The 24,606-nt window shown below is 45.0% G+C and overlaps 3 protein-coding genes across 7 annotated transcripts; all 3 read left to right on the top strand.

Annotated features, from left to right (window-relative positions):
* Positions 1-254: 254 nt before the first annotated feature.
* Positions 255-3,497, top strand: asb13a.1 (ankyrin repeat and SOCS box containing 13a, tandem duplicate 1). 2 transcript variants are annotated; one of them, XR_004790262.2, is made up of 7 exons: positions 255-349; positions 1,660-1,847; positions 1,981-2,137; positions 2,217-2,351; positions 2,732-2,923; positions 3,011-3,253; positions 3,358-3,497. XR_004790262.2 is itself a non-coding variant. In XM_035626497.2 (6 exons), exons 1-6 carry the CDS (start codon positions 307-309, stop codon positions 3,187-3,189), a joined length of 894 nt encoding a protein of 297 aa, XP_035482390.1. In that variant the 5' UTR covers positions 255-306; the 3' UTR covers positions 3,190-3,299. The 2 variants fall into 2 exon arrangements, 1 of the variants encoding a protein (XP_035482390.1); XM_035626497.2 differs by lacking the exon at positions 3,358-3,497 and having other exon boundaries at positions 3,011-3,299.
* LOC118301221 (ankyrin repeat and SOCS box protein 13) lies at positions 3,459-15,042 on the top strand. 4 transcript variants are annotated; one of them, XR_004790264.2, is made up of 9 exons: positions 3,459-3,590; positions 4,324-4,511; positions 4,767-4,923; positions 5,009-5,143; positions 5,986-6,177; positions 6,492-6,691; positions 7,955-8,076; positions 13,527-13,667; positions 14,920-15,042. XR_004790264.2 is itself a non-coding variant. In XM_035626498.2 (6 exons), exons 1-6 carry the CDS (start codon positions 3,563-3,565, stop codon positions 6,617-6,619), a joined length of 828 nt encoding a protein of 275 aa, XP_035482391.1. In that variant the 5' UTR covers positions 3,459-3,562; the 3' UTR covers positions 6,620-7,717. The 4 variants fall into 4 exon arrangements, 1 of the variants encoding a protein (XP_035482391.1); XR_004790265.2 differs by lacking the exons at positions 13,527-13,667; positions 14,920-15,042 and adding an exon at positions 8,183-10,518; XR_004790263.2 differs by lacking the exons at positions 13,527-13,667; positions 14,920-15,042 and having other exon boundaries at positions 7,955-10,518.
* An 84-nt stretch (positions 15,043-15,126) lies between these two features.
* Positions 15,127-22,927, top strand: LOC118301458 (zinc finger protein 446-like). The gene has a single exon (XM_035626988.2). The coding sequence runs from the start codon at positions 18,835-18,837 to the stop codon at positions 20,383-20,385; it is 1,551 nt and encodes a 516-aa protein (XP_035482881.1). The 5' UTR covers positions 15,127-18,834; the 3' UTR covers positions 20,386-22,927.
* The last annotated feature ends 1,679 nt before the right edge of the window (positions 22,928-24,606 follow it).

Genomic DNA, 24,606 nt, shown 5'->3' with positions numbered 1-24,606 from the left:
CATGTCCTGACACAAGCAAAAAGTGCATTTTGTTTTGTTTTAAATAGGTCATAATCAATATAGACATGAATTATACATGAATTAAATATTTCACATGGCAGATTGGCATGTTTGAGTGTGTTTGCTGTAGATGGAGCTCAGCTCAGTTTACTGTAAACTACGACTCCCACAGTTCACTACTTCATCTCCTTATCCCACAAGTCTCAAGTGTCCTGATGTCAGGAGGAGGGGGAGGAGTCGGGGGAGAGGGGGAGGAGTCGGGGAGGAGTCCCGGCCCTGCCGACGTGTGGAGTCCGGAGCGTGAACATGGAGGTGACGGCCGCGCGCCGCGCGTTCCTCTGCGACATCGGTGAGTCAGCGAAAGTGCTCCATGCGCTCGAGCCCCTCCCGGCCTGTCACTATGTCACTATAATATATGATATATAAATATATGTATCATGCCTGATGACCTGTGAGTCGTGGGAGGCTTCGTGTCCTGACAGACTTTACAGTAGTTGTGTGGTGGTTACACGTGCCTTGTCAAGTTGAGGAAAAGTTGAGTTGTCACTTTACTTACATACATACATAACATTATGTTCAGTGTGCTATATTGTTTATATGTGTAAATAATGAATATGTAATGTCTAATAAGACATTAACACACGTTTATACGTGTTACATGTATTTAATATGTATACATATAAAATATACATAACATGTATAAACACACACATATGCATGTATATATTATATATATATATATATGTATATAATTTCATATATAGTATTTATTTTAGGGCTGCACGGTGGTGTAGTGGTTAGCACCTTTGCCTCACAGCAATAAGGTTCTGGGTTAGAATCCCGGTTCAACCAGGGCCTTTCTGTGTGGAGTTTGCATGTTCTCCCCATGTGTGCGTGGGTTCTCTCCGGGTTCACCGGCTTCCTCCCACAGTCTAAAGACATGCAGAATGGGGTTAGGTTCATTGAAGACTCTAAATTGACCGTAGGTGTGAATGTGAGAGAGAATGGTTGTCTGTTTCTGTCTGTGGCCCTGTGATAGGCTGGAGACCTGTCCAGGGTGAACCCCGCCTCTCGCCCAATGTCAGCTGGGATTGGCTCCAGCCCCCCCGCGACCCTTAAATGGATAAAACGGTAGACGAAGAAAAAGACGATGAATTATTTATTTTATTTTATTAGTGGATTGGTACGGAGCCCCTCTGGTGACATACGTGGGGAAAATATTAATACGTGGCCACGAGATCCTACCAGAGGGGCTCCATAGATTGGACGTGAAGTGATGACATATTGCATTGTTATCATTATTATTTGACGTAGCAGTTACAGTAGTTGTGGCTGTATCATCTATCGCCTTAAAAGTAGGTTGAATTCTTTTACAACCCGCAAGGAGCGGGTGGAGCCAGGACAAAGTATTAAGTTCATGAAGGTAAAGTTTTGTTGTCGTTTTGATCTTACTTGAGGTTTTTACAGTTTGGTAAAAAAAAAGGCAGTAAGTATTAATGATAATGTTTACATTACATACTTTATTAGACGTGCGGAGAGAAACTTGTGCAGTTATTCACATAAGATGACCGAACAACTGAACAAAGCTCGGGTATGTTCTGTACGCCGTGGCCTGTTATATTATAATTACAGTGTATGCGTGTTGCCGTCTGTGAACAGGTTTCTGGGCCGACCGGACGGCGCTGCACGAGGCGGCCTTCCACGGCAGGGTGCTGCAGCTGAAGCAGCTGATCGAGAGTGCAGCCTCGGTCAACACGGTGACGGTGGACAACATCACTCCCCTGCACGAGGCCTGCACACAGGGTCACGTGATGTGTGCCCAGCTGCTGCTTGAGGCCGGAGCTCAGGTGGGATGAGCCTCTGTACTCCGGTGCTCCCTTTTAACCACGGAGGACAAAGTGATGCGACCTAATCCAGAATCCAGAACTGAAAAAAAAATACAAATGTGACCGATTTTCTCCCTCCCTCTGGTTCCTCCAGGTGGACGTGCAGACCATCCATGGAAGCACCCCTCTGTGTCACGCCTGTGCCTCGGGCAGCCTGGAGTGTGTCGAGCTGCTGCTGGAGTACGGAGCCAAAGCGAACCCGACGCTCACGGCGCTCACTGCGTCGCCGCTCCACGAGGCCTGCATACGGGGTAACATTGCAGCCGCCATGAGAGAGTGCGCGACCATGTCATGTCAGACACTGTGAGTGACACCTGACCCTCCCCTCAGGTAACGTCGACGTGGTGAGACTGATGATAGCGAGCGGTGCCCAGCTGGAGGCCTACGACGTCCACTTTGGCCCACCGCTCCACATCACATGTGCTAAAGGACACATGGGCTGTGTGAGGGAGCTGCTCGTTGCAGGTCAGTGACAAGAGTGAAGGTCAGAAAATGAAATAAAGGGAAAAATACACATTTTAAAAGGAGACACACTGAAAAAATGTGCCCTATGTCCACTGGTGGACTCAAGGAGCGCCCCCACCTCGCTCAAACAGCCTGAGTCCGCCTCTGTCCTGTGACCACCAAATTGCATTCTGGGCTACTAGGGTGTAATAATAAGTCTGCTGCGTCTTCCATCATGTACCAGTCCTCTTGTGTTTGATTCAACGAGACGGATGAAAAAAATATCCATGTTCTATAGCTGCGTACACATAATTACATGATTTAACAAAAACATTTCCCTTTCAAATTATTCCATGAACACAAATAAATGACGGGCCTAAGCTCATCTGAACCGTCTGCAGGTGCAGACGTGAACTCGGGGAAATTCCACGAGACGGCTCTGCACCACGCGGCACGAGCCCACGCCGTCGACATGATCGAGCTGCTGGTGGAGTTTGGAGCCTACGTGCACGCCAGCGACAACCTGGGCAGGAAGCCTGTGGACTACACCGCACCAGCCTCGCCCTCGCACACCTGCCTCAAGCTCTACCAAAGTAAGACCCTGAGTCGCAAATCGTCAGTTTAGCTTTTGACTCAGTGATGGCCTCACTGGCTCACAAGGAACCTCTTCTTCTCATCAGGTAACCCCCTGAGCCTGCAGCAGCTCTGCAGGATCACTGTGAGGAGGTCACTGGGCACCAGGGCCTCGGAGGTCATAGGTCAGATGAACATATCCCACCGCATCCACAGCTTCCTGCAGTACTGCGACCGCCCCACACCGCTGCAGAGTGACACCAGTGCATTTCTACAACCTGCATGAGAGACTGGTGTTTCATTTTGAATGATACATTTTTCAAAAAGCATCATGGACAACACGTTTGCCTGTAATCTGAATGATATGAAGTTATCCATCATAAATACTTCAGTATATTTCCCCCTGTCAGAGCATTCTTGATCCGAGAATAAACACCTGTCGCACTGTTCACAGAGAGTGCTGTGGGCCTGTCTGGTCGTGAAGCCTACAAGTCCCAGGATGCACTTCGCCCAGCAGGTATGTCACGTGACTCGTGTGGCTCTCGCGTGGTGACGTCACCGTCCGGAGCCGCTTGTTTACAAACATCTCGCTGCTCGTGCGCGAGCGCAGCGGATATTCTGCGCAGATTAAAAAGAAAGAGAGAAGAAAGAAGCGGAGGATGGAGGTCGATTTCTTTGGAGACATCGGTGAGTATGTGGCGGGGGAAGAAAAAAACAAACATGGCCGGTGAGACGTCGTGTTATCATTCTGATTATTACTAAAGAATATTGACCCAGTTGACTAACGAGCTGTCCTCCTCTCCTTATCATATAATATCATCACTGCAGGAGCTGCTCATCAAAAGATTTAGGATATAGAACATAAAGATGATATTTCATATATGACATATATAACATTCAGTATAGGTATAATACCTACAGTAGGTCAACTCCAGTACGTGTCAGCCTACAACTGTATATTAACATACCGGTTATTATTATAATTCTTTATTCTTCTCTGTTCCAAACTGAGGCTGGTTATGGTCCTTTTATTTTCAGGGACATTATCCTGAGTTGACAGCTTCTGCCTCTTATAACGTGTGTGTTATTTCACCACATCATATTTATGTAGCAAACTGTATGTAACTGTCAAGTCGTGTGTCTCTCCATATACAGTTCAGACCATAAGTATTTGGACGGTGAGATGTTTTTTATTTTGCTCCTCAGACTCTTAAGTGTGATATAACTAATGGTCAGGATGTTTAGGTGCAAAGTTTTGGCTTTAATTTGAAAGAAGTGTGTGTGAGCAATAGCTCCTTTAACACATTGCAGAGGTTAATACTGTACAGTGACACAAGTATAGTCGTTATAGATGTAATGTATATGTGTGTGTGTGTGTGTGTGTGTGTGTGTGTGTGTGTGTGTGTGTGTTCTGCTGCAGGCTGCTGGTCAGAGAGGACAGAGGTGCACAAGGCGGCCTGCCAGGGCCAGGCCTCACAGCTGCAGCGGCTCATTCGAAGCGGTGCGTCGGTCAACGTGGTGGCGCTGGACTCCATCACGCCGCTGCACGAGGCCAGCCTCCAGGGACAGACGCTATGTGTCCAGCTGCTGCTGGAAGCTGGGGCACAGGTAGCAGGCAGCGGGACGGCCTGGGGCCAAGTCCGCCAGATTGGGTCTGCTTTATCTGTAGACTATCACTCATTATAGTCCTATGTTAAATGTATAAAGAATATTTAACCAGAGAGTTCAGAATCAGCTGACTATATGACAATTAAATAAAAACACTGAGAGAATATTTTTAAAGCCTTATGAGTCAAATTGAGTGAATGAGGAGAGGGAATGTGATTTTGTGGGAAGCGGTTGCCGTACAGCTCTGTGTTCCAGGTGGATGCGAGGAACGTGGACGGCAGCACGCCGCTGTGCGATGCCTGTTCTTGTGGCAGTCTGGAGTGCGTGCGGCTCCTGCTGGATCACGGCGCCAAGGCCAACCCGGCCCTCACCTCTCGCACGGCCTCCCCTCTCCACGAGGCCTGCATGAGAGGTGAGTGGGCCTCGGCCCTTTAGTGTCACGGGAAAACTTCATTTGAACCGAGCGTGACACGATCCCCCTGTTGTTTGTATTTCAGGAAACTCGGACTGTGCGACGCTGCTGATCGCCGTGGGTGCGTGTCTGGAGTCGTACGACCTGTACCACGGGACCCCGCTGCACGTGGCGTGTGCTAACGAACACACTGACTGTGTCAAAGTGCTGCTCAACGCAGGTGGGTGCAAGTGCACAGCGGGACCAGCTGCTCTTGCTCAACTGTTTACTGCACTCAGTCCTGTGAGGTCACATTTTCAATCCAGGAAGATGCTCCATGTGTGTGGGTGTTGTGATTCCACTTGTGGCGTCGCCTGAGGACAAGTTAACTGACTGTAACAATATCCCGCGTCGCCTCATCTGACACTGTGGAGCCAGGCACCGAGTGTACGTGTGGCCACACTTTCAACGGGCTGATATGTGGCATCAATCTGCGCTGAATAAGACCAATGAACTCAAAATGTCTGCAGACACGTCTGGAAATATTTAAGTACGGTTTTGGACATTATTACATTCAAAACAATAATCAGAGTGCAGATCTACGTGAGCACATTTTTTATTCTCAAACTGTTTTGTTTTAAAGTGAATAATGCATCAGTGTTAAATCATCGTCCGGTTAAATTCAGCAACGCTGCGTCTCACTTGTTGTTATTATAAAATTGTTAAAACATAATTTCATCATTATCCATCAGTCGTCAGCCGCAAAATCAGATTTTGCCTCTATGTTTTTTTTCCCTGAGAGACAATATTTGTTATAAATCATAGAGTTAAATTTGTTACTTTATGAATGTTGTTAAAACGAAATGGGAATTCAATTATTATGTGGTTGTTTTTAATGTCATCGGCTGAATATTATATTAATAGATAATATTGACTAGTGAATCTTAGTGTGGTCTGCCCGTTGGATGCACATTGCAGTTGTGAGATATTCACTATAGAACAAGAGGATTACTGAAGAAAAACGTAGAACAACAGCATATTTGAATCCTCCGAGATTTGAGAATCATGTCCTTTTCCGTTCAGGTGCCAGGGTGAACGCTGCCAGGCTGCACGAGACGCCGCTGCACCGCGCTGCCAAAAGCATGCGGGCGGAGATGATAGAGACCCTGGTGGAGTTCGGGGCCAACGTCTACGCCAGAGACCAGCAGGACAAGAAGCCTGTGGACTACACGGCGCCGGGCTCGCCCTCTGCGGCCTGCCTACGCTTTTATGAGAGTAGGTTGTTCACAGAAGTTATCGCTGCATGTAAACCTCACATGGGGGGTGCAGTGTCAGTGTGGCACCACTAGGTGGAGAGCAAGGATCATTTTTCACTTCCAGGAGGCCTCAGATAGATGACAGCTGTTGTTTACCAGGAGGCTGATATGTACAGTCACACACAGGTTAGCCACCGTAACTGGCACATGAGAAGGTGACAGAACTTTCTATAGAGAGTGGAGCACGAGGTTGTGTTACATTCTTTCACAACACATCGAATAGAATCGGTTATTGTGGTCATGATCGTGTGACGCGTTGCTCTCTGTCTGCAGCCACTCCCATGAGTCTGCAGCAGCTCAGCAGGCTGGCGGTGAGGAAGACGCTGGGCACCAGAGCTCTGCAGGTCACAGGTCAGCTGGACGTCCCCAAGCTCCTCATCAGCTACCTCCTTTACCAGTGAGCGCCACCTGGAGGATCGCAGCTCAAAGAAAAGCTGGACATTCACAGACAGCATTCTCTCAGATACCAGTAGGTCAGTGTCAAACACGCTGTCGGAACAAACTCCACGTGCATTTTTAAGACTCAAAAGCAAAATGACACAAATGCGGCCGGGACGAAGAGAAGAGTCTCAGCTGCTGTGGGAGAGATTCTTTTCATTAATGTGCTGAATTTGCCCGAATGAAATGTATTCATTGTGTTTACACGCACACTAACACTTTGTAGATATTCACTTACTTATCATGCTAAAAGACTGTGAGCAGTTATTAGAGTGTGCAGTTGTCAATGACCTGAACTGGAACACTTGTCAGTCTGGGGAATGTGAACAACCAATGCTGCAGAATATCAGTCCAATGATGCAGCGGTTCCCAAGGTGGCTTGCCAAGGTTGCCATTTTCATATTATATATTTAGAATTCTCATTTTAAAAAACCGTGAGGCAACATTTAATTACTTCTACATAACCCAGGAAACACATTGAGTGTTTCCTTGAGATTCATCAAGCACGTTGGATGTATTTCCCTCGTCATCGTGCTCACATCCAGTCTTCCTGTTCCCTGCTCCCTCGGCCTGCTACAGGTGTAAAACTATGACACTGGGTAGCAGCAGAAAAATTACACACTGGGGCTTTAACCGTTTGAATCACTGTATTTTTATTTTTTTATTATTCCTGTTAAATTGACAGTTTGGCTGCAGCTAATGACATGAGCGTGGGGCGAGCAAAGATGAGTGACTGTCAATCACGCAGCAGGTGATTGAAAGATGTAAATAAAGCTGAAGAAAAATGCTGATAGCTCTGAACACCATGTGGGACAACCAGATATCAGCATGGGCTGTAGTTAGTAAAGCAAATCAGCTTACAGTAAAAAAACAAGTTTAACAATGTCTCCCCTTCAGCAGCTTCTCTTTATAATCTATTATCTCTGCTCCCTTTGGGTGAACGAGAGCGCGCTGTGTGGCAGCTGACTTTTTGGGCTTATTTGGTTGTTGGCAACGGAGCCACCAACATGTAACAATATTCTCTATAAATTGCATCAATAAAAGTCTTAAATAGCTTTTAATAACGTTTGACATTTGCATGAATGTGAACAGAACCAGCAGCGCAAGAGAAGAGCGAGCTTCTGAGTTTAGGGTCGTCTGTACTTTGGTATTTATTTAACTAGAGACCAAGTGACCGAGCTCAGGGAGAGGAAGAACAGACGTGGCAACATCAATTCAATCAAGAGAGAAAGACATTCTATTAATGTTTTATTATAAACCCTTAGACCCCGTTGTCATGTCATTGTTTCCATGAGCAGCACCGGAAAACCCCCTGCTGGAGTGAAGACACTGGTGGCGCTGAGGGGGGAAGAGCAGCGCTGTAGGTCCAGGTGGATGTGATATGCATGACTTATGATGAGGTCAGCGGCGGGGAGCCATGGTAAGCCACAACACTCATGGGAGTACTGTAAATACTGAGTAGCAGTTAAAATAGGAAATCAGACGTGTGTGCACGCTCAGTCAGCCTTTCTCCAAATAACTCAAAGTTGGAAGAAGAAAACCATTGGACATGCAGAGGAACACGGATCAGTGACGCTGTCGCAGCAGCACTCGGAGGGACGTTCTCCAGATGTCGCCTCGCTCCATCTCACATTCCTGCGATCCAACACCGAGGCTGGCGACGGACACCGTTCCATTCAGACAGGCAGTATCTATTCATAGCTTTGTGTCTGATGTCTCCATGAAGTCTGCTTCTACTGTTGATGCGGCCCAGAGAGACGTGTCGCGTCTTGGTATTCATAGAAGGAGAAGGAGCAGGAAGTCGTTGCCCTGAGTGCTTCAGCTTCACTATTTGGCTGACATGACCTGTTGCAGAGGTTTCATAACTTGAATATGATCCACGGAGGTTGAATCAGGACGCCTGCGAACACGTTCTGATATTAGTTCAGGCGAGACCCAAACACATCCACTAAATCAAGTTCTGGCGTCGTGTCCGTAGCCTTTTCAGCCTGGTTATCTTAAACAACAACACACATTCCATCTTTTACAGTGAACGTCAATTTCTGCTGGAATCTTATTAAAACTGCAATTTAGACCGTTTGAAGTCTTACAGACAAGCCAATGGTGGAGAGGCTTGTCTCACTGTACGAATACATTCATCATTTAATGCTGTGATTATAAGACATGAGGCAAGGCAAAGTGCTGTGTAGTGTTTTTACATGCTTTATACATATGACTGCAAATATATATATTTTTTCTTTTTCCTAAGAAAGAGTGTTTTTCTTCAGGGATATATTCCATAGCAGACCATTTGGGGAAACGGGTCCCGTCCACCTCCACAAAGGTCAGACTGTGGTCCTGCTGTAGTGACACATTATTCTGGGACCCAGACGATCTCTGGGGACTCATTTAAAACTTGCTCTGCCAGAACAGTCTGGATCTCCTCCATTGGGAAGTGATTTTCCAAGCAGCAGAAAACGTATCTTTCAGCTTATCTGAAAGTGGGCGGAGTTTATACCGTGAGAGAAGCAGCTTTTGTTAACAACCACGATGGCTGACGCTGACGAATGAGTGTTTGACTCATAACCCTAACCCCTCCCACAAAACGGCAACACTCGCAGTCGTGAACAACTATGCAATAAAATGAGATGTGTACAAATATTTAAAAAAGCATGTGCAAAGACACGTCACGGTCCGTGACGAGACACAAACGAGATGAATGATTTCATATTTAATGCGAAGCAATAGGCCGTTGATTGGCTTTTCACAAATATGTCAAAGAATATTAATATGGCATCTTTGATGTAAGTGCTCTCAGCGCTGAGCTGCAGCTCAGCTCCGCTGCTAACAGCCGTGGAATCATGGCGTTACTGGTTGTGAACTCGCGTCCTGCAGATCCACTTAATGCTGCAACTGGACGAAAAGTCTTACAAAAGTCTGGGGCGAGAGCTCGTGAGCAGCGTCTTCAACTTGAGGCCACTGGGGCAAAAACATTGTTGCACAAGCCGATCCAATTTTTCATAAGCGTTTGGTAATAAGACAAAGTGACTGTCATGTGGTAAACGGGGCGAAATATGTCGAAGCAAATTACCAACAGCAGAAGTGAGCGATGAGCACAGAAAGCTGGACTCAACTCGACATCTTTGCAGCGTACAAGTCCAACGTCCACGTGCACTTTACTGACTTCAGACTTTGTGTGACCACACACTCAAACCTCCTGTCAGCTCTCGTGTCCTGCAGCTGCGTGTTTACCGACGGATCCCAACAAAGCCTTCGAAAGCATCATTCCATGGCTGCAGGTCGGCATCCAGACCTGCTGCAGGACGCTGGCGGGAACATGCGGCTCGTCCCAGCAGCCCATAAACATGCCAAGATGTGGAAGTTCGTTTGATCAGAACATAAATCCCTATAAACAACCCATCCGTCATTTCATGAAACCCGCACTATTAATTCGTCGGTTAAAAAAACAAAAGACATTTGCCGACTGTTCAGCTCTCCTCCTTCCTTTTAAGAGCATTGTAAGATGTTTGACCCCGATACGGATGGGACTTGTACTTAACGGCTTAAAATAACCACTGCAGAACATGCTGGCTCTCTAAACGCTGGTCTGCAGAAGGGACTGGAACCGGCCTGCAGGCCACGTCCACTCATCTGGGATGGAAAATGTCTCCTGCTCCTCAACAGGAATGTTGAAGTTCAGGGGAAGTGGCCGGTTTGATCCGCTCTGATGTACGGAGCGCTCGCATTAATGTGTTGACGATGCCGTGGGGAAACAAAGCTGTTGAATCATCCCACAGAATGTGTCACAAATGTTTTAAAACTGTACAGAATGTTGATTTATTGAATAAATTGCACTGTGACTCTACGTTTTCGCAGGAATCGGAGAACATGCGTGTCCTCGTGTCTGTCGCCTGCCAACCGACTCTTGTAAACACAAACCACGAGCACATGATTCATACTTCATCTGAAAATCGTCCCTTTCCTTCGCAGGAGAGTAATTCCAGACGACTCATTTCCGTCAACCTTCAACTCTGTTGATCTCACGGGAATGGTCCATCATTACATTCTTCATTGTGCAGACAAACATGTTTGAATTATAAATCGCTAACTTGAAGAACAAGTGTCCTTTCAAGTTATAAACAAGAAAACTCTAGAAAAACTTCAGGCAAATACGTAGAAATGTAGAATGTAATGATTTTTCTGTGGCCCAGAGGAATATCTTATTCTAGTCTTCTGTAGCACATATTGTCCTAATACTATTGTCCTAATAATATTGCGATTCTTTTTTATTTTAGACAAACATTTAACATAATGAAGAATTCAAGGATTCACAATACAGTTTTCATTGTAATACCTGAGCCTGTGAACCGTTAGGGTGTAAAATACATCTTTTTGACCATGGGTGTGTGACTTTAAATTGAAACGTTGTTAGTCAAAACATCATGATGGGGACTTTTGCTGAAAATCAAAGGTCAGCAGATTTTTGTCTTGAAATTCATCTGTGAAATCATGTTTTGTAGCTGATTTAGCCGAGTTGTGATCTAAGATCAGTTGTTCCCATCGGCCACTAGGCCGTGCCGTAGACTAGGGAATAATAACAACTGTCCTCACCATCACCACACGTGTTCAGGCCCAGAGGACAAAGAGAGAACAAGCTCCTGTGATGGTCGTCCCCTCGCCGGCTTGTCAGGAACCGGCAGCTCGCTGAGTCTCGGGAGAAATACAAGCGTAAACAGAAGGGGCTGACATCTTGGTAGTGGAAGAGGAGAAGAGGAGAAGAGGAGGAGGAGAGCAGATAGTAGATGAGTAGAGGGTGCGTTAGAGGGGCTGAGCCGGCAGGAAGTTGGGAAGCTTTTGTTTTAATATCAGAGAAAAAGGCAGATTGAAACTCTGGTGTGTTGTAAAATAACGACCACATTCAAATGAGTTGACGCTGATTAGAAGTGGTTCAGGTCCGGGAGCCGTGTGGAGGAAAAAAGCATTACACCATATGTCTATGTAAATAATATGCTACAATACACAGTATAAACTGTAGGAATGTGTTATTTAACTTCAACAGGTCAAAAACATTTGAACTATTTGATATCGTCCAATCATAACTCCTTTGCAGAAGCCTGTGTTAAAGGAGTAGTTCATCAAAATGAGACACAGAAGCGTGATACCGCTCTCAGCTTGATGTCTTAAAGTCTGGAACACGTTCAAGCTCACTGATGAGCATGTCGCACATTGTTTATTACACCCTTACACGCACAGAAAGGTAAAAACTAAAAACTGTTTATCCATATGTTGAGCGTCTCCAGACACAAAATGCAAGAAAGCGTTTCAGCACATATGCAACTCCCCCTAAAAATCATAAATCGTAGGTACTTTGCACGGAGCCATGCTGGCTGCTTCCCTCTGTTTACGGTCCCAGTGTTACCTAACACACTGGCATGAAATCGATATCAATCTTCTGATTTCACACACACACACACACGCACACACACACGTGAAAAGGAAAAGGAAAAAAAGTGTTTCCCAAATGTCCTTCTTTAAAAACACCAGCTGAGACTGAAACTCTATGTTATTGTTAGTATGGAGGAGTTTTAGAACGTCTACACATTCTCACACACACACACACACATTCATACAGCGCTGCTATATGTTTTCTGTCACGCGTACACTGCCAGCACAGCTATCAGCGGCAATTCAGGGTTAAGTGTCTTGCCCAAGGACACTTCGGCATCCTGACTGGGTGAGGTGGGAATGGAATCGCTGAGCTCCGGACGTGCGGGCGACCTCTCTGTACCTCCTGAAGGAAAGCTGTCAGGGTGGCTCCATGTTCTTCTGCCTCCCCCTCGCCTCGAGCCTGTCGGAGGCCGTCCGGTGACCTTCAGGTCACTGCAACATGGCCGACCCGCTCCCTGCGTCGATGTACAGGGCTCATTCCAAAGGGAAATTAAGAAAAGAACAACTTTTCTTTGTTTTTGTTTCTTTTCACTGATTATGCAGTAATGAAAACATCATTATGAATATTACATTCACGTTCTGCCAAAGGATCCTCCTCAGTTTATATACAGTATCAAACATGCAGCGTTATATGTAACGTATATCAACTGCTTCTTTGCTGCTGCTCTGTCTTTTATCTGTCCACGTGCTCACGTGGCGTTGGATTTCAAAAAGAAACGAAACCGGCAGCCTCGGCCGTGAACGGCAGGATTAGATCCTGAAAGGGAGGAATACTTTGAACGCTGATTTCCACAGACGTCAAGTATCCGAGGCAGCAGCTGTTGTGCTTCTGTCATAAAGTCATGCCACAACTGAAGCATGTGGAAAGACAGAAGAAGAGAGGGAGGCTGCTCGCTGAACCCGAGGGGGAGATTATTCGCAGCCTCGGGCCTTTCAATGAAGATTTTACCAAAAATGATAAGGGTGAACATAAATCCACATTTGAAGCAGATATGATTTTAGAGCATTACTATCCACATGTCTAAATCTAGAAGATTGTGAAAAGAGGATGGAGGAGGAAAAGAAAACGCTGCCGCTGGGTTTTCATCTGACAACACGTTTCTCAGCCGATCTCAAAATGATGCCACTGGGTTATTCCACTGTACTTCAGTGGTTCGCACAACATGCGCATCATTCATCAATGGTTCATGTGTTGTTGAATGCATTATTTGGTTTGCCTTCGTCCAGTATGTCCCTGCTAGCCACTTTCTGTGAGAGGGGACAGACAGAAATGAGGAAAACAGACGTCACAAACCCACAAGACGCACATCTTGTGAGTTAGAGCTCGAAGGAAACAGCAGAGATGTGGGGGAAAGCAGATGTGGGAGATTAACACTGTAACTGAAATAATTTATTGATTGTGCCACTAAATGAAAGACTTCTGTGCTTGGTTTCTTGCTGCAGTTAATTGCTTTCAGCAGCAGTTCAGAGGATCCAGTCGGTCTGTCTGGCCTCCACCCTGCAGTCTGCTCCCACGATGAAAGTCCAACAGGCTGCTGCGCTCGGAGAAAGAGCACTCTCGTGTCTGGAAGTCAGCACCCAGGGGTACACACACACACACACTCACACACACACACTCACACACACACACACACACACACACACACACACACACACACACACACAGAGACTCACACAGACACACACACACACACACACACTCACACACACACACTCACACACACACACAGAGACTCACACAGACACACACACACACACACACACACACACACACACACAGAGACACACAGAGACACACTCACACACACACACACACACACACACACAAACACAGAGACACACAGAGACACACTCACACAGACACACACACACACTCACACACACACACACACACTCACACACACACACACACACACAGAGACACACAGAGACACACTCACACACACACTCACACACACAAACACAGAGACACACAGAGACACACTCACACAGACACACACACACACACACACACACACACTCACACACACACACACACACACTCACACAGACACACTCACACACACACACACACACACACACACACACACACACACACTCACACACACCACACACACACACTCACACAGACACACTCACACACACACACACACACACACACACACACACACACACACACACACACACACACACACACTCACACACACACAGAGACACACTCACACACACACACACACACACTCACACACAGAGACACACACTCACACACTCTCACACACTCTCACACACACACTCACACACACAGAGACACACTCACACACACACAGAGACACACACACACACTCACACACACACAGAGACACACACACACACTCACACACACACACACTCACACACACAGAGACACACTCACACACTCACACACACACACACACACACACACACACACACACTCTCACACACATGCACACACTCTCTCACACACTCACTCACACACACTCTCACACTCTCACACACACACACTCACACACACACACACACACTCTCACACACACACTCACACACACACACTCACACATGCACACACTCTCTCACACACTCACTCACACACACTCTCACACTCTCACACACACACACTCACACACACACACACACTCTCACACACACACTCACACACACTGGGACACTTCTAAAGCAGCGAGAGGGTCGAGCCATCTGGTTGTATTTTGTGAAGGGGGTCCCCCGTCCCCGAGCAGCTCAGTTATAGTCGCTGCAGAATGACTGAAGTCAGCAGAGTCTCCTTCCCAGACGCTTTCCCTCTCTGTCTGCGTTTCAGCTGCTGTGACGCACGTCTCCCCAGCAGTTGCCCACTGGCCCCTTCCCCTCTCGGCGAGGTTCTGGACGGCCTGGACTGCCACAAGGGTTGGACGTCGCTCTGCGGTGCCGTGGAACACTGATCTGCTTCTCGCTCTTCTTCTTGGTTTCTTCTTCTGGTTGAAGGAATGAATGACCCTGCGTTCAGTTCCGTTTCTTCAGAGGGAATGAGTGTTTTTAAATCCATGCTGAAAGATTGTGTTCTTTCTCTGGAAGCCAACCATTTGACCAGAGAAGTAAACAGTCGAGTCTTGAGCCTGTTCAGACCCGAACACTCAGATTGTGTCATTGTCAGCGCTGCAGTGTTTTAGTACAACTAGGCCAACGTTGTCGCTCAAGATGAGAATCTAGAAGAGTCCTGGGTTGAACCAAGTGACACACCCCACGGCGGGGTGCTGCGTGGCTGGGGCGGCTGTCGTCGACTTCCAGCGCCATTTTGTTTTGTCTAGGTCAATTTGGTTCAATGGAACCGCTGCAATCAGTGTTGGCTCAGAGAGCAAAGTCGGTCTCTGCCAATCCTTGATGTTGACACCCACATTTGTGGCGTCTTGACGGTGCTAACCAGTGGAAAAGAGAGGTCGCGGCCTGTTAGCTGTCCTCTAACTTCCAACACACTCATTTTGTCAGAGTATAAACTGTTCCGCAACAGAAGGGGTGAGTTGTGGACAGTTATGAAAAGAGTCCATTATACAAATAGGTCTCTCGATTGGACGGTGTGAATGAGCAAGATGACCGGGATTAACCCGCCAGCTGCAACAATCCGAGAATTCAACAAACCCCAATTTCATGAGGATGCAAAGATGAACTTTGCTGTGCTCTTTTTTCTGACCGAGGGCCTTGTAGCTGCTGCTAACATACAAAATGTGACTGAAAACATGTTCCCACCATTCCCCACTGAAAAGAAAAAACTTGACTGAAGAAGTCTACCTGCAAGCATAAGGTTTTTGGAAACTGGCAACACAGATGAATTTCCTTTCATACCAAACTATGATTAATATATTCATTAATAGCTTAATATGATAGATTATTATATCCACTTCATAACAACCACCAGTTATGTTGTATTCAAGCTTGTAATAAGACACCTCATGTGTGTTAATTGTGCCATATCCGTCATGGAGCACATCATAATGTAGCGCGTATGAAATCACTGCATATTCAGCTGCTGCAGCCATCGCGCTATTCAAACGTTCTTTTGTTGGTCACACTGCTGCAGTCTTTGCCAGGGAGCATTATGTGTGTGTATCAATATTCATGAGGGTCTTGCATCGACCCTTTCATGGTTAATTGTGGGAGTGTGGTGGGTGGGAACATGGGGCTTGTCCACGAGCGCACAGTTTCAAGTTGATTGCAGTTGTAAACGTAAAATTGTGTCCACATGTGCCTGTGCAGAGGTTTGTAAATGCTGTTATTCTTACTTGCCTTTTTTTTTTGGTACATTAACGTTTGGTATGGATCCTACTCTGGTCTCAGGGCTTTAACGTGTCCTTAATGGTGCCACGATTCTCAAAATAGAGGTACAACTATCGAAGGTTAGTCACTGAGTCTTAACTTCTTGTTAAAGCCTCAATAACTAACTTTGATACTGCTCTTCATTTAGTGACAGTGACACTTAGCTAACATACAGAGCTGCAGCTGCTGTGGTATGTACTGAAAGCACAAACTACAAACACAGCTTTAATCTGGTGTAGATTCACTGAGCAAAGATTTTCTTTCCTATTCTGCTTCACTCCCTCGTTTACCCATTGATGCTGAAATAGTAGATTCAAGGACCCTTCAATAGTGGCAGGTTCCGACCAGATTTACAAAACTTCTGGACAGAAGCCTGCTCAATGCACTGGGTAGATTCTTCACTGAAATGTGTTTCTTGAGAGATGAATTGGACTCTAAATTCAAATGTGCCCCTACTTGTTCCTGGTAAGACCTTATCCAAAGGAAAATAAATAAACATATATGTATACATATATGTTTATTTTAACAGCTCAAACATCTCTCTTTTGAGGCCATAAACACCAATCAACATCAGTTCCCAGTATATTTTGTCTGAGGAAACCTATCCCTACAGTACAGCCCTTCAGATGAACTCAGCTCGTCAGATTTGAACTGATTTCAAGGTGGTCGCTGATCTTATATGAATCGGTATGAAATATTTGAAAAAAGATTCAAATGTATTGTTTCTTTTGCACCACAATTTAAGTGAAGAGTTTTGATTCTTTTGAAGCTCATAAAATCCTTTTTACAGGGAACAGTTTGCAAAATAAATTCAATGTGTGTGTCTTTGCTCAAAGCTATAGAGCTAACAGGAAACAGGGATTGACCTTTCTGAATAAGGAAATTGAATTGATGTTGGTCATATACTTGGCTCCTCATGGCCCCTGATATAGAAAAATCCCAAATCTGTCCCAGATTTATCCACTGATATTGTGTTATTTAGCTTGAGTTAACCACTTCAACTTGTGATGAAGTAGGTGAGATCTCTCCTCCCTTTCTACAAGTGAATTTGCACATTACCATATCATTTATGTGTTAACTTTGCTAATATAACTGCTTCACTCACTTTCCTGGTTTTATTTGTGTTAGCATTGCGTTGCAATTCACAGTTAAAGCAAACACACAGACATATGTTACTTTCAGTCATCTTTATTATGTTGCAGATTTGGATATTGTTGAATTGATTTTTTTCTTTTTTTCAGAAGAAACACAATAGCTAGTGTACAAAAACACATACCTTCAGTGAGTCAAAAATCACTAGCAATGATTACATAATAAAGTAAGAAATGATATAAAAGAAATACAATAAAAAATAATAAATGAATAAAAGGAAAAGGACACTGGAGTACAGAATTAATCATGTAGACACATTAAACATGAATCGTTTGCACTGTTTTTTGTTTTGTTTAGGAGAAATTGTTGCGATCTACTGCTCCGTTTCCTTCATGAACACAAAGAAATTTGGTTTTCTGTTTATAAATTTACATTTGTGGAGGTGGAATTTGGCAACAAATAGGATCAGATTGATGAGGGAAAAACCTTAGTCACCCTTATTACTTTATGTCAATGTCACTCTTAATCTTGTGCAAAATATGCTTAACAGGGTAAAATGTATGGAGCAACTTGAATGAAACTTCTTTTACTTTGTTTGTTAAAATTAACTTTTGTGGTAAGGACCACACTTTTTCCCAGTTATTATTACTAACAAAGTTACTCCAATAGAACACTGCTGTGGGAGTTAAACTAAGCTGTTCTGAAACAAAGACCTAATTCTGGGTTTCATACCTTTATAGCAGGTTTCTTTGTTTCTTTGTTCATACCTACCATTGTTTGTTCCTTTGTTAGGTCATCGCTGACATCATGGGTTAAACCAACTGGTGGGGTTTCTTTTAAGTGGGAATGTTTAGTTTGATAGTTTATTGTTTGTTAACATACTGTGTTGAGATACTGACCTTTCATAAAGTGAATTAGTAATGTGCTGAGCTTGGAAAAAAGGAGTTAAATAACAGTTAATATTTCCTGGTATTAAAGGCACTGTATGTGTCAACCCTCAGTGAATACTGGTATGGGCTGAAGTAGTGTAGGTGTTAATTGAACATCCTATATATTCAGTTTTATTTTTGCTTCTCGGGAAGGGACAACAATGTGAGGCAAGCATGTGCCTTTTGTTTGAGTTTTCACAAGTTCATTTTGAAGCTATTTTCTTTGTATTTTCTTTAGTTTTTGACTAAGTTACACGTTTAATGGAGAGCACTGTAAATAAACATTCACCTTTGGAGAGTAAAGATGTCTGCTGAGTCTGCCTACCTACAATCTTCCTTGACGTTCGAGCCAAACTATTCTACAAATGGTGGCAGTGGTGTCTCCAGGCCAGTAGGAGGCAGTGATGCAGAGGGGAGCTAAGCCAAAGAATCCCCAAGTGCCAGTGGAAGATCAAAGGAAAGAGACTTGGGATGATCGCAAACAGCAGTGGGCATTAGGTGAGCAACAGGGCCTGAAGCAGCAGCAAATGGACAGGAAGGCAAAATGGGAGAAAGACAGGCATCGCCCGGAAGCCTGCTGGAAAAGAATCCAGCATCAATTCACCCACCCTCAGCAAGGGGTGAAATCAAATCGCCGGGAGCGCCAGCAGCTGGTGGAAGGTGCTGTAGCTGACCCTGGAACATGGTCAACATCCACTGCAGATGACGGGTCGAAAGGCCTCAAAATGCAGCCATACAATAATGATGAAGCTATTGAACACTACTTAACAACTTTTGAGCGAATTGCCAGTGCACGCCAGTGGCCAAAGGAGCAGTGGGCACTTCATCTTTCTCCACTTCTTAGTGGTAAGCCACGAGCTGCTTATGAGGCTATGGACTTTGATGATACTATGGACTATGCAAAGGTGAAGCGTGCTATTTTTGACAAATTTGAAATAAGCACAGAGACATATCGATTCAGGTTCCGCTCCACTTCGGCGGAGGAGGAGGAGACCCCCAAAGAGTTGCATAGACGTCTGAAAGATCTCTATGACAAGTGGATGGTCCCGAAAGAAAAAACAAAGGAGCAAATAGGAGATGCCATTGTGATGGAGCAGTTCCTGAGAGTGCTCAAACCTGACCTGCGTACTTGGGTAAAAGAACGATATCCAACCACATCAACTCAAGCTGCAGAGTTGGCAGAAGCTTTCCATGTCATCACTTCAAGACAAAGTCAACCCCCTCCTGACTTGGTGAAAAAAGAACAAATTCCATCCACATCAAAACATGCTGCAGAGGTGGCAGAAGCTTTCAGTATCATCACTTCAAGAACAAGTCAACCCCCTCCTGACTTGGTGAAAAAAGAACAAATTCCATCCACATCAAAACATGCTGCAGAGGTGGCAGAAGCTTTCAGTGCCATCACTTCAAGACAAAGTCAACCCCCTTCTGACTTGGTGAAAAAAGAACAAATTCCATCCACATCAAAACATGCTGCAGAGGTGGCAGAAGCTTTCAGTCTCACCACTCTAAGACAAAGTAAACCCCCTCCTGATTTGTTGAAAAAAGAACAACATCTAACCACATCAAAACATGCTACAGAGTTGCCAGAAGCTTTTCCAGTGGCCACTTCAAAACAGAGTCAATCCCCTCCTTCATTGGGCAAGAAAGTGGGCGTGAATGGGTCCAGAGTTGAGAACCCAAAGCAAGGTCCCTCAAATAGGGTTAGGGAATTTAAACCCAGAGACCCCTCTGTATGTCACTCATGTGGTCAACCAGGTCATCTTAAGGCAGACTGTCCAGGTCAGCAGGTTGAGAAGTCATTTAGAAGTCAGAAGGTTGAGAAGTCATATATGACTGTTTCACCAGCGTCTGTGCAGGGTCGGAAAGATGAAATTATAGGGCTAGCAGCCCCTAGTAATCAAGATAGCACCACTTGTCTTTTTATAGATGGTAAATGGATTATATTTTTATAGCACTTTTCTAGTCTTATTGACCACTCAAAGCATTTTACAGTACAAGTCACATTCACCCACCCATTAACACACATTCATACAGCACTTCTATTGACCATGCATTTTCTGACACATTTATACATTGTCGGAATGCCATAGGCATTTTAGGGTTGCATGTCTTGCCCAACATAGGCATGCGGACTAGGGGAAGCTGGGATTGAACCGCCCTCTTAGATTCATGCAATACTTGGATTGCAATCTTATCAGGCAGGAAAGTGTCCCAAGGGATGTCACCTTCAGTGGTAAAGTTAAGATCTGGTGTGTGTATGGTGATGACGAAGATCACCCCTTAGCCGATGTCAGTATCCAAGTGGACGGCCAAGAGTACTTATTTTCAGTGGGTATAATGGATAAACTTCCTTACCAAGTGGTGTTAGGTAGAGATCGGCCCATCTTTTGGGATCTGATAGCCAAGGCAGAGGAAAATGATCCCTGTGTTTCAGGTGAGATTATGATGGCAGTCACCGAGTCCAAACACAGTACCCACCACTCAGAGCCGAGTCTAAGTTGGAGTGAGATGCCTTTTGCAGACAGCAAAGTTCCTGTTGTGAAAGAATCTAGACATTGGTGTGCAAGGAAGAGCAGAGTGCAGAGGAGACAGGACAAAGTGAGAGGAACTAAGATTGTGGAGCCAGTACCAGAACCAAGTAGTGACGAGCTAATGTAATGTAGCCGAGCTTCAAAGGCAGGACCACTCTCTAGCACCCCTATTTTTAAAGTGTATCCCTAGCTCGACTGAGGTCACAGATGGGGTCAGATGGGGTGTTCCCAAGGGTGAGCAACTGTATCGTCGTAGCAGGGTTGGAGACCGGTTGGTGTTCCCAAGAATTTGAGGGCCATAGTCTTGCAACTAGCTCATTATGTACCTTAGGCAGGTCACTTCGGCCACCTCAAAACCTTTTCCAGAATGACAGATCACTTTTATTGGCCACAGCAGTTTGCAGACACAGTTGAGTTTTGTAAATCATGTCCTTAGTGCCAGTTGACTGCACCTGGTAGGAAGAGTGACAGGGCCCCACTTATCACTATACCAGTGATAGAGAACGGTTTCTGCTGCACTGCCATGGACATTGTAAGCCCACTGGAGAGGGGAAATGCAGGTCACATATATTTTAGTGGTGTGTGACTATGCTAAAAGATATCCTTAGGCATTTCCCCTGAGAAAGGTCAAGGCCCGCCAGATTGTAAAACTGTCAGGTACAAATCTTTTCAAGGGTTGGGATCCCCAAAGAAATCATCACAGACCAGGGTTCCAACTTCACCTCAAACTTCATGAAGGATGTCTACGAAATGCTGGGAAGCATCAGAGAAATCAAGACCAGATCCTATCACCCGTAGATGTATTTCCTGGTTGAACGCTTCAACAAAACCCTCAAATCCATGCTGAGGAAGTTGGTGGAAGACTCTGGGACAGACTGGGACCAATAGCAGGTGCCGGAAGTGTCAACTGGTTTTTCGCCATTCCAGATCCTGTATGGTCATGCAATACGGGGTCCGCTGGATGTGCCTATTGAGGCATGGGAGGGCCCTAAGCCTGAGAAGCAATGCAGTGTCCTTGCGTATGTGTTAAAGATGGGAGACAAGCTGGAACAGTTCCAGGAGTTGGCCAACACTCATATGGTGAGTGTGCAGCAGCATCAGAAGCAGAGTTATGATGAAGTGGCTTGTCGGTGGATCTTCCAAAAGGGCCAGAAAGATCTGCTTCTTCTCCCAACATCAAAGAGTGTACTCCTAGTCAAGTGGCAGAGGCCACATGTGATCAACAGGAAAGTAGGCTAGGTTACCTATGAACAGTTCATGCCAGATCACCGTAAGAAGCATCAGGTATTCCATGTTAATTTGTTAAAGGAATGGCGGGACAGACCAGCATCATCGCTCCAGTTGTGGGCTTGCACTGTGACTGAAGAAGTGGAATCACAGGAGCAGTTCCTACCCACTACAGGTGAAGATCAGTCAGTCCGAGACCTAAGTCATCTGGCAGCTGACCAGCAGGAGGAGTTAGAGCCCATCTTGCCTGTGGAGCTTTTCAACACCAAGCCAGGTTACACCAACCTCATACAACACGAGATAAGGCTCCGGTGTCCCAACCAAGAACCCTGTCAGAGACACCATTTCCAGAATTCCAGTGAAAATTATGTCTGCATTAAAGCAGGAGGTGGAAGACATGCTTGCCATGGGTGTCATTGAGCCATATAGAAGGAGTGCTAGTCGCCAAGAAAGATGACATAAAACAGAGATTTTGCGTAAATTTCTCTCAACTGAATGCGGTGTCTGTATCCCTTGCTGCCTATCCTCCTCCAACCACCAAGAGGAAGGTAAAATCATTCCTGGCTTTGGATGGGTGGTGTCATCGCTTCATCCCCAACTTCTCTGCGAGGTCAGCTGTTCTCAGTGACCTTACCTGTTAACCCATCCCTACTGAGGTCAAATGGACTTCTTGGACTCCTCCTTTTGCTGAACAAAAATTGTTTGTGTAATGAACCTGTGTTGCAGTGTTCAGACTTCAGGGTGGGTGGGGGGGGGGGGGGGGGGGGGGGGGGGGGGGGGGGGGGGGGGGGGGGGTGTTATGTGACGAAGTGGATGAGATCTCTCTTTACTTCCACAAGTCATCTTGAACATTATCATATTATTTTTCTACATGTGTTAATTTTTCTATAATTTACCATTGCTAATGTAACATTGCTTGACTCACTATCCCGGGTTTGTTTGTGTTAGCATTATGTTACAATTCACATCAAAGCACATAAGTAAGTTATGTAAGCACACATTGTACTCTATATTTCTTAAGGTAGTTGAGCTACTCTAAAATCTTTCCATGTTTACCCTGGTGAACTGTGCAGTGTGTGGGTGTCACTGCATGAAAGTAGTACTGAAATTAATTTAATAACTATTTACCATTTGTTTAGTCATATACATCAAGTGTTAGCAGTTCATAACTTGAAAGCGCAGCAGCATTCTACTATCTGTCTATGTTGGATAAAAGTCATTGCTCAGCCTGAACAACAATGGTGAAGTACAGAATGTGCTACAGGTAGTGCTGGGTTTTCAGCCTGACAACTATAAATTAGACCTGTATCACCTCAGTGAAGATGTGTGATGACACTGCTCTCCATAACAGGAGAGAAGTATGTTAGTACTGGAAAAGCTAAAGAGGAGGTGAGTGTTCCAGTTTTAAAGGCCTTGGCTGTGGGACATGTTCTCAAGGCTTTGTTTATTTTTTGTGTTTTTGGTCTGATGGTGAGTTTTTTGTTTTTGATACACCTAAATTATGGCTTCAGTAAATGGTTAATTCATGTTTCAGTGGTAAATCAATATTTGTTGAACTCCATGTAACCCTAAATAAACATTACACAATTATTTTACAATAATGGATAGTACCTGCGATAAGTTGGCGACCTGTCCAGGGTGCCTCTCGCACAATGTCAGCTGGGGTTGGCTCCAGCCCTCCCTCGACCCTTATAAATAATGGATGGATGGATGGATGAATGGATGGTAAATAAAGACATTTTGCCAAACAAAAGCTTAGTTTCACAGATTGTTGTTTCCCACTGCAAGCCCCTCCTTTCTGACATGACTGAGTACAGTAATATCCCTCGTTGCCATTCCATCTTTGTAGTCAGTGTGAATCTATATGCAAAGGAGCATAAAGTATCTTCTATAACACAAAATAAGCTGATTTTGTAAAGGTGGATGTGCTGTTATACATATTTTTAAGTGTATTTTCTCCCTTTCTATCTTTCATTTGTATAACATTTAGTTCTTTGAATCCCTAAATTATTTCATGTCCCTGATAGACATGTCAGCACAAAGCTGAGCAATGTCGTCCAATTCTTTAATGCTGTGAGCAGTGCAAATACAATTCTATGGTATTAGAATGGATCACAAATCAGGTATCACAAATCCTGGACAAATGAAACCAAAAGTAAGGGTGTCTTGAAGCACCCATTGAAAGTAGGTGTTCACTTTGAATTTGTGCCTTGCTGATTTCTACTGACCGTTCGAATGAAGAAAGCAATCGATGATACTTAATCATCCCCAGAGGGGGTCTCAGAATTATAAGATGTGAAGCAGTCAAAAGTACAACAATACCTGCAGTATGAAGATAAACTATTTTGAGACCACTGTACTTCGACTTGTGGCTGGCATCAAGGTAAGTGTAAGTGTGAAGCTTAAACTATGTGT

Source organism: Scophthalmus maximus, chromosome 2, assembly GCF_022379125.1.
Source record: "Scophthalmus maximus strain ysfricsl-2021 chromosome 2, ASM2237912v1, whole genome shotgun sequence".
In the NCBI taxonomy this organism is placed as follows: Eukaryota; Metazoa; Chordata; class Actinopteri; order Pleuronectiformes; family Scophthalmidae; genus Scophthalmus; species Scophthalmus maximus.
This window is presented reverse-complemented; position numbering and strand designations above follow the sequence as displayed.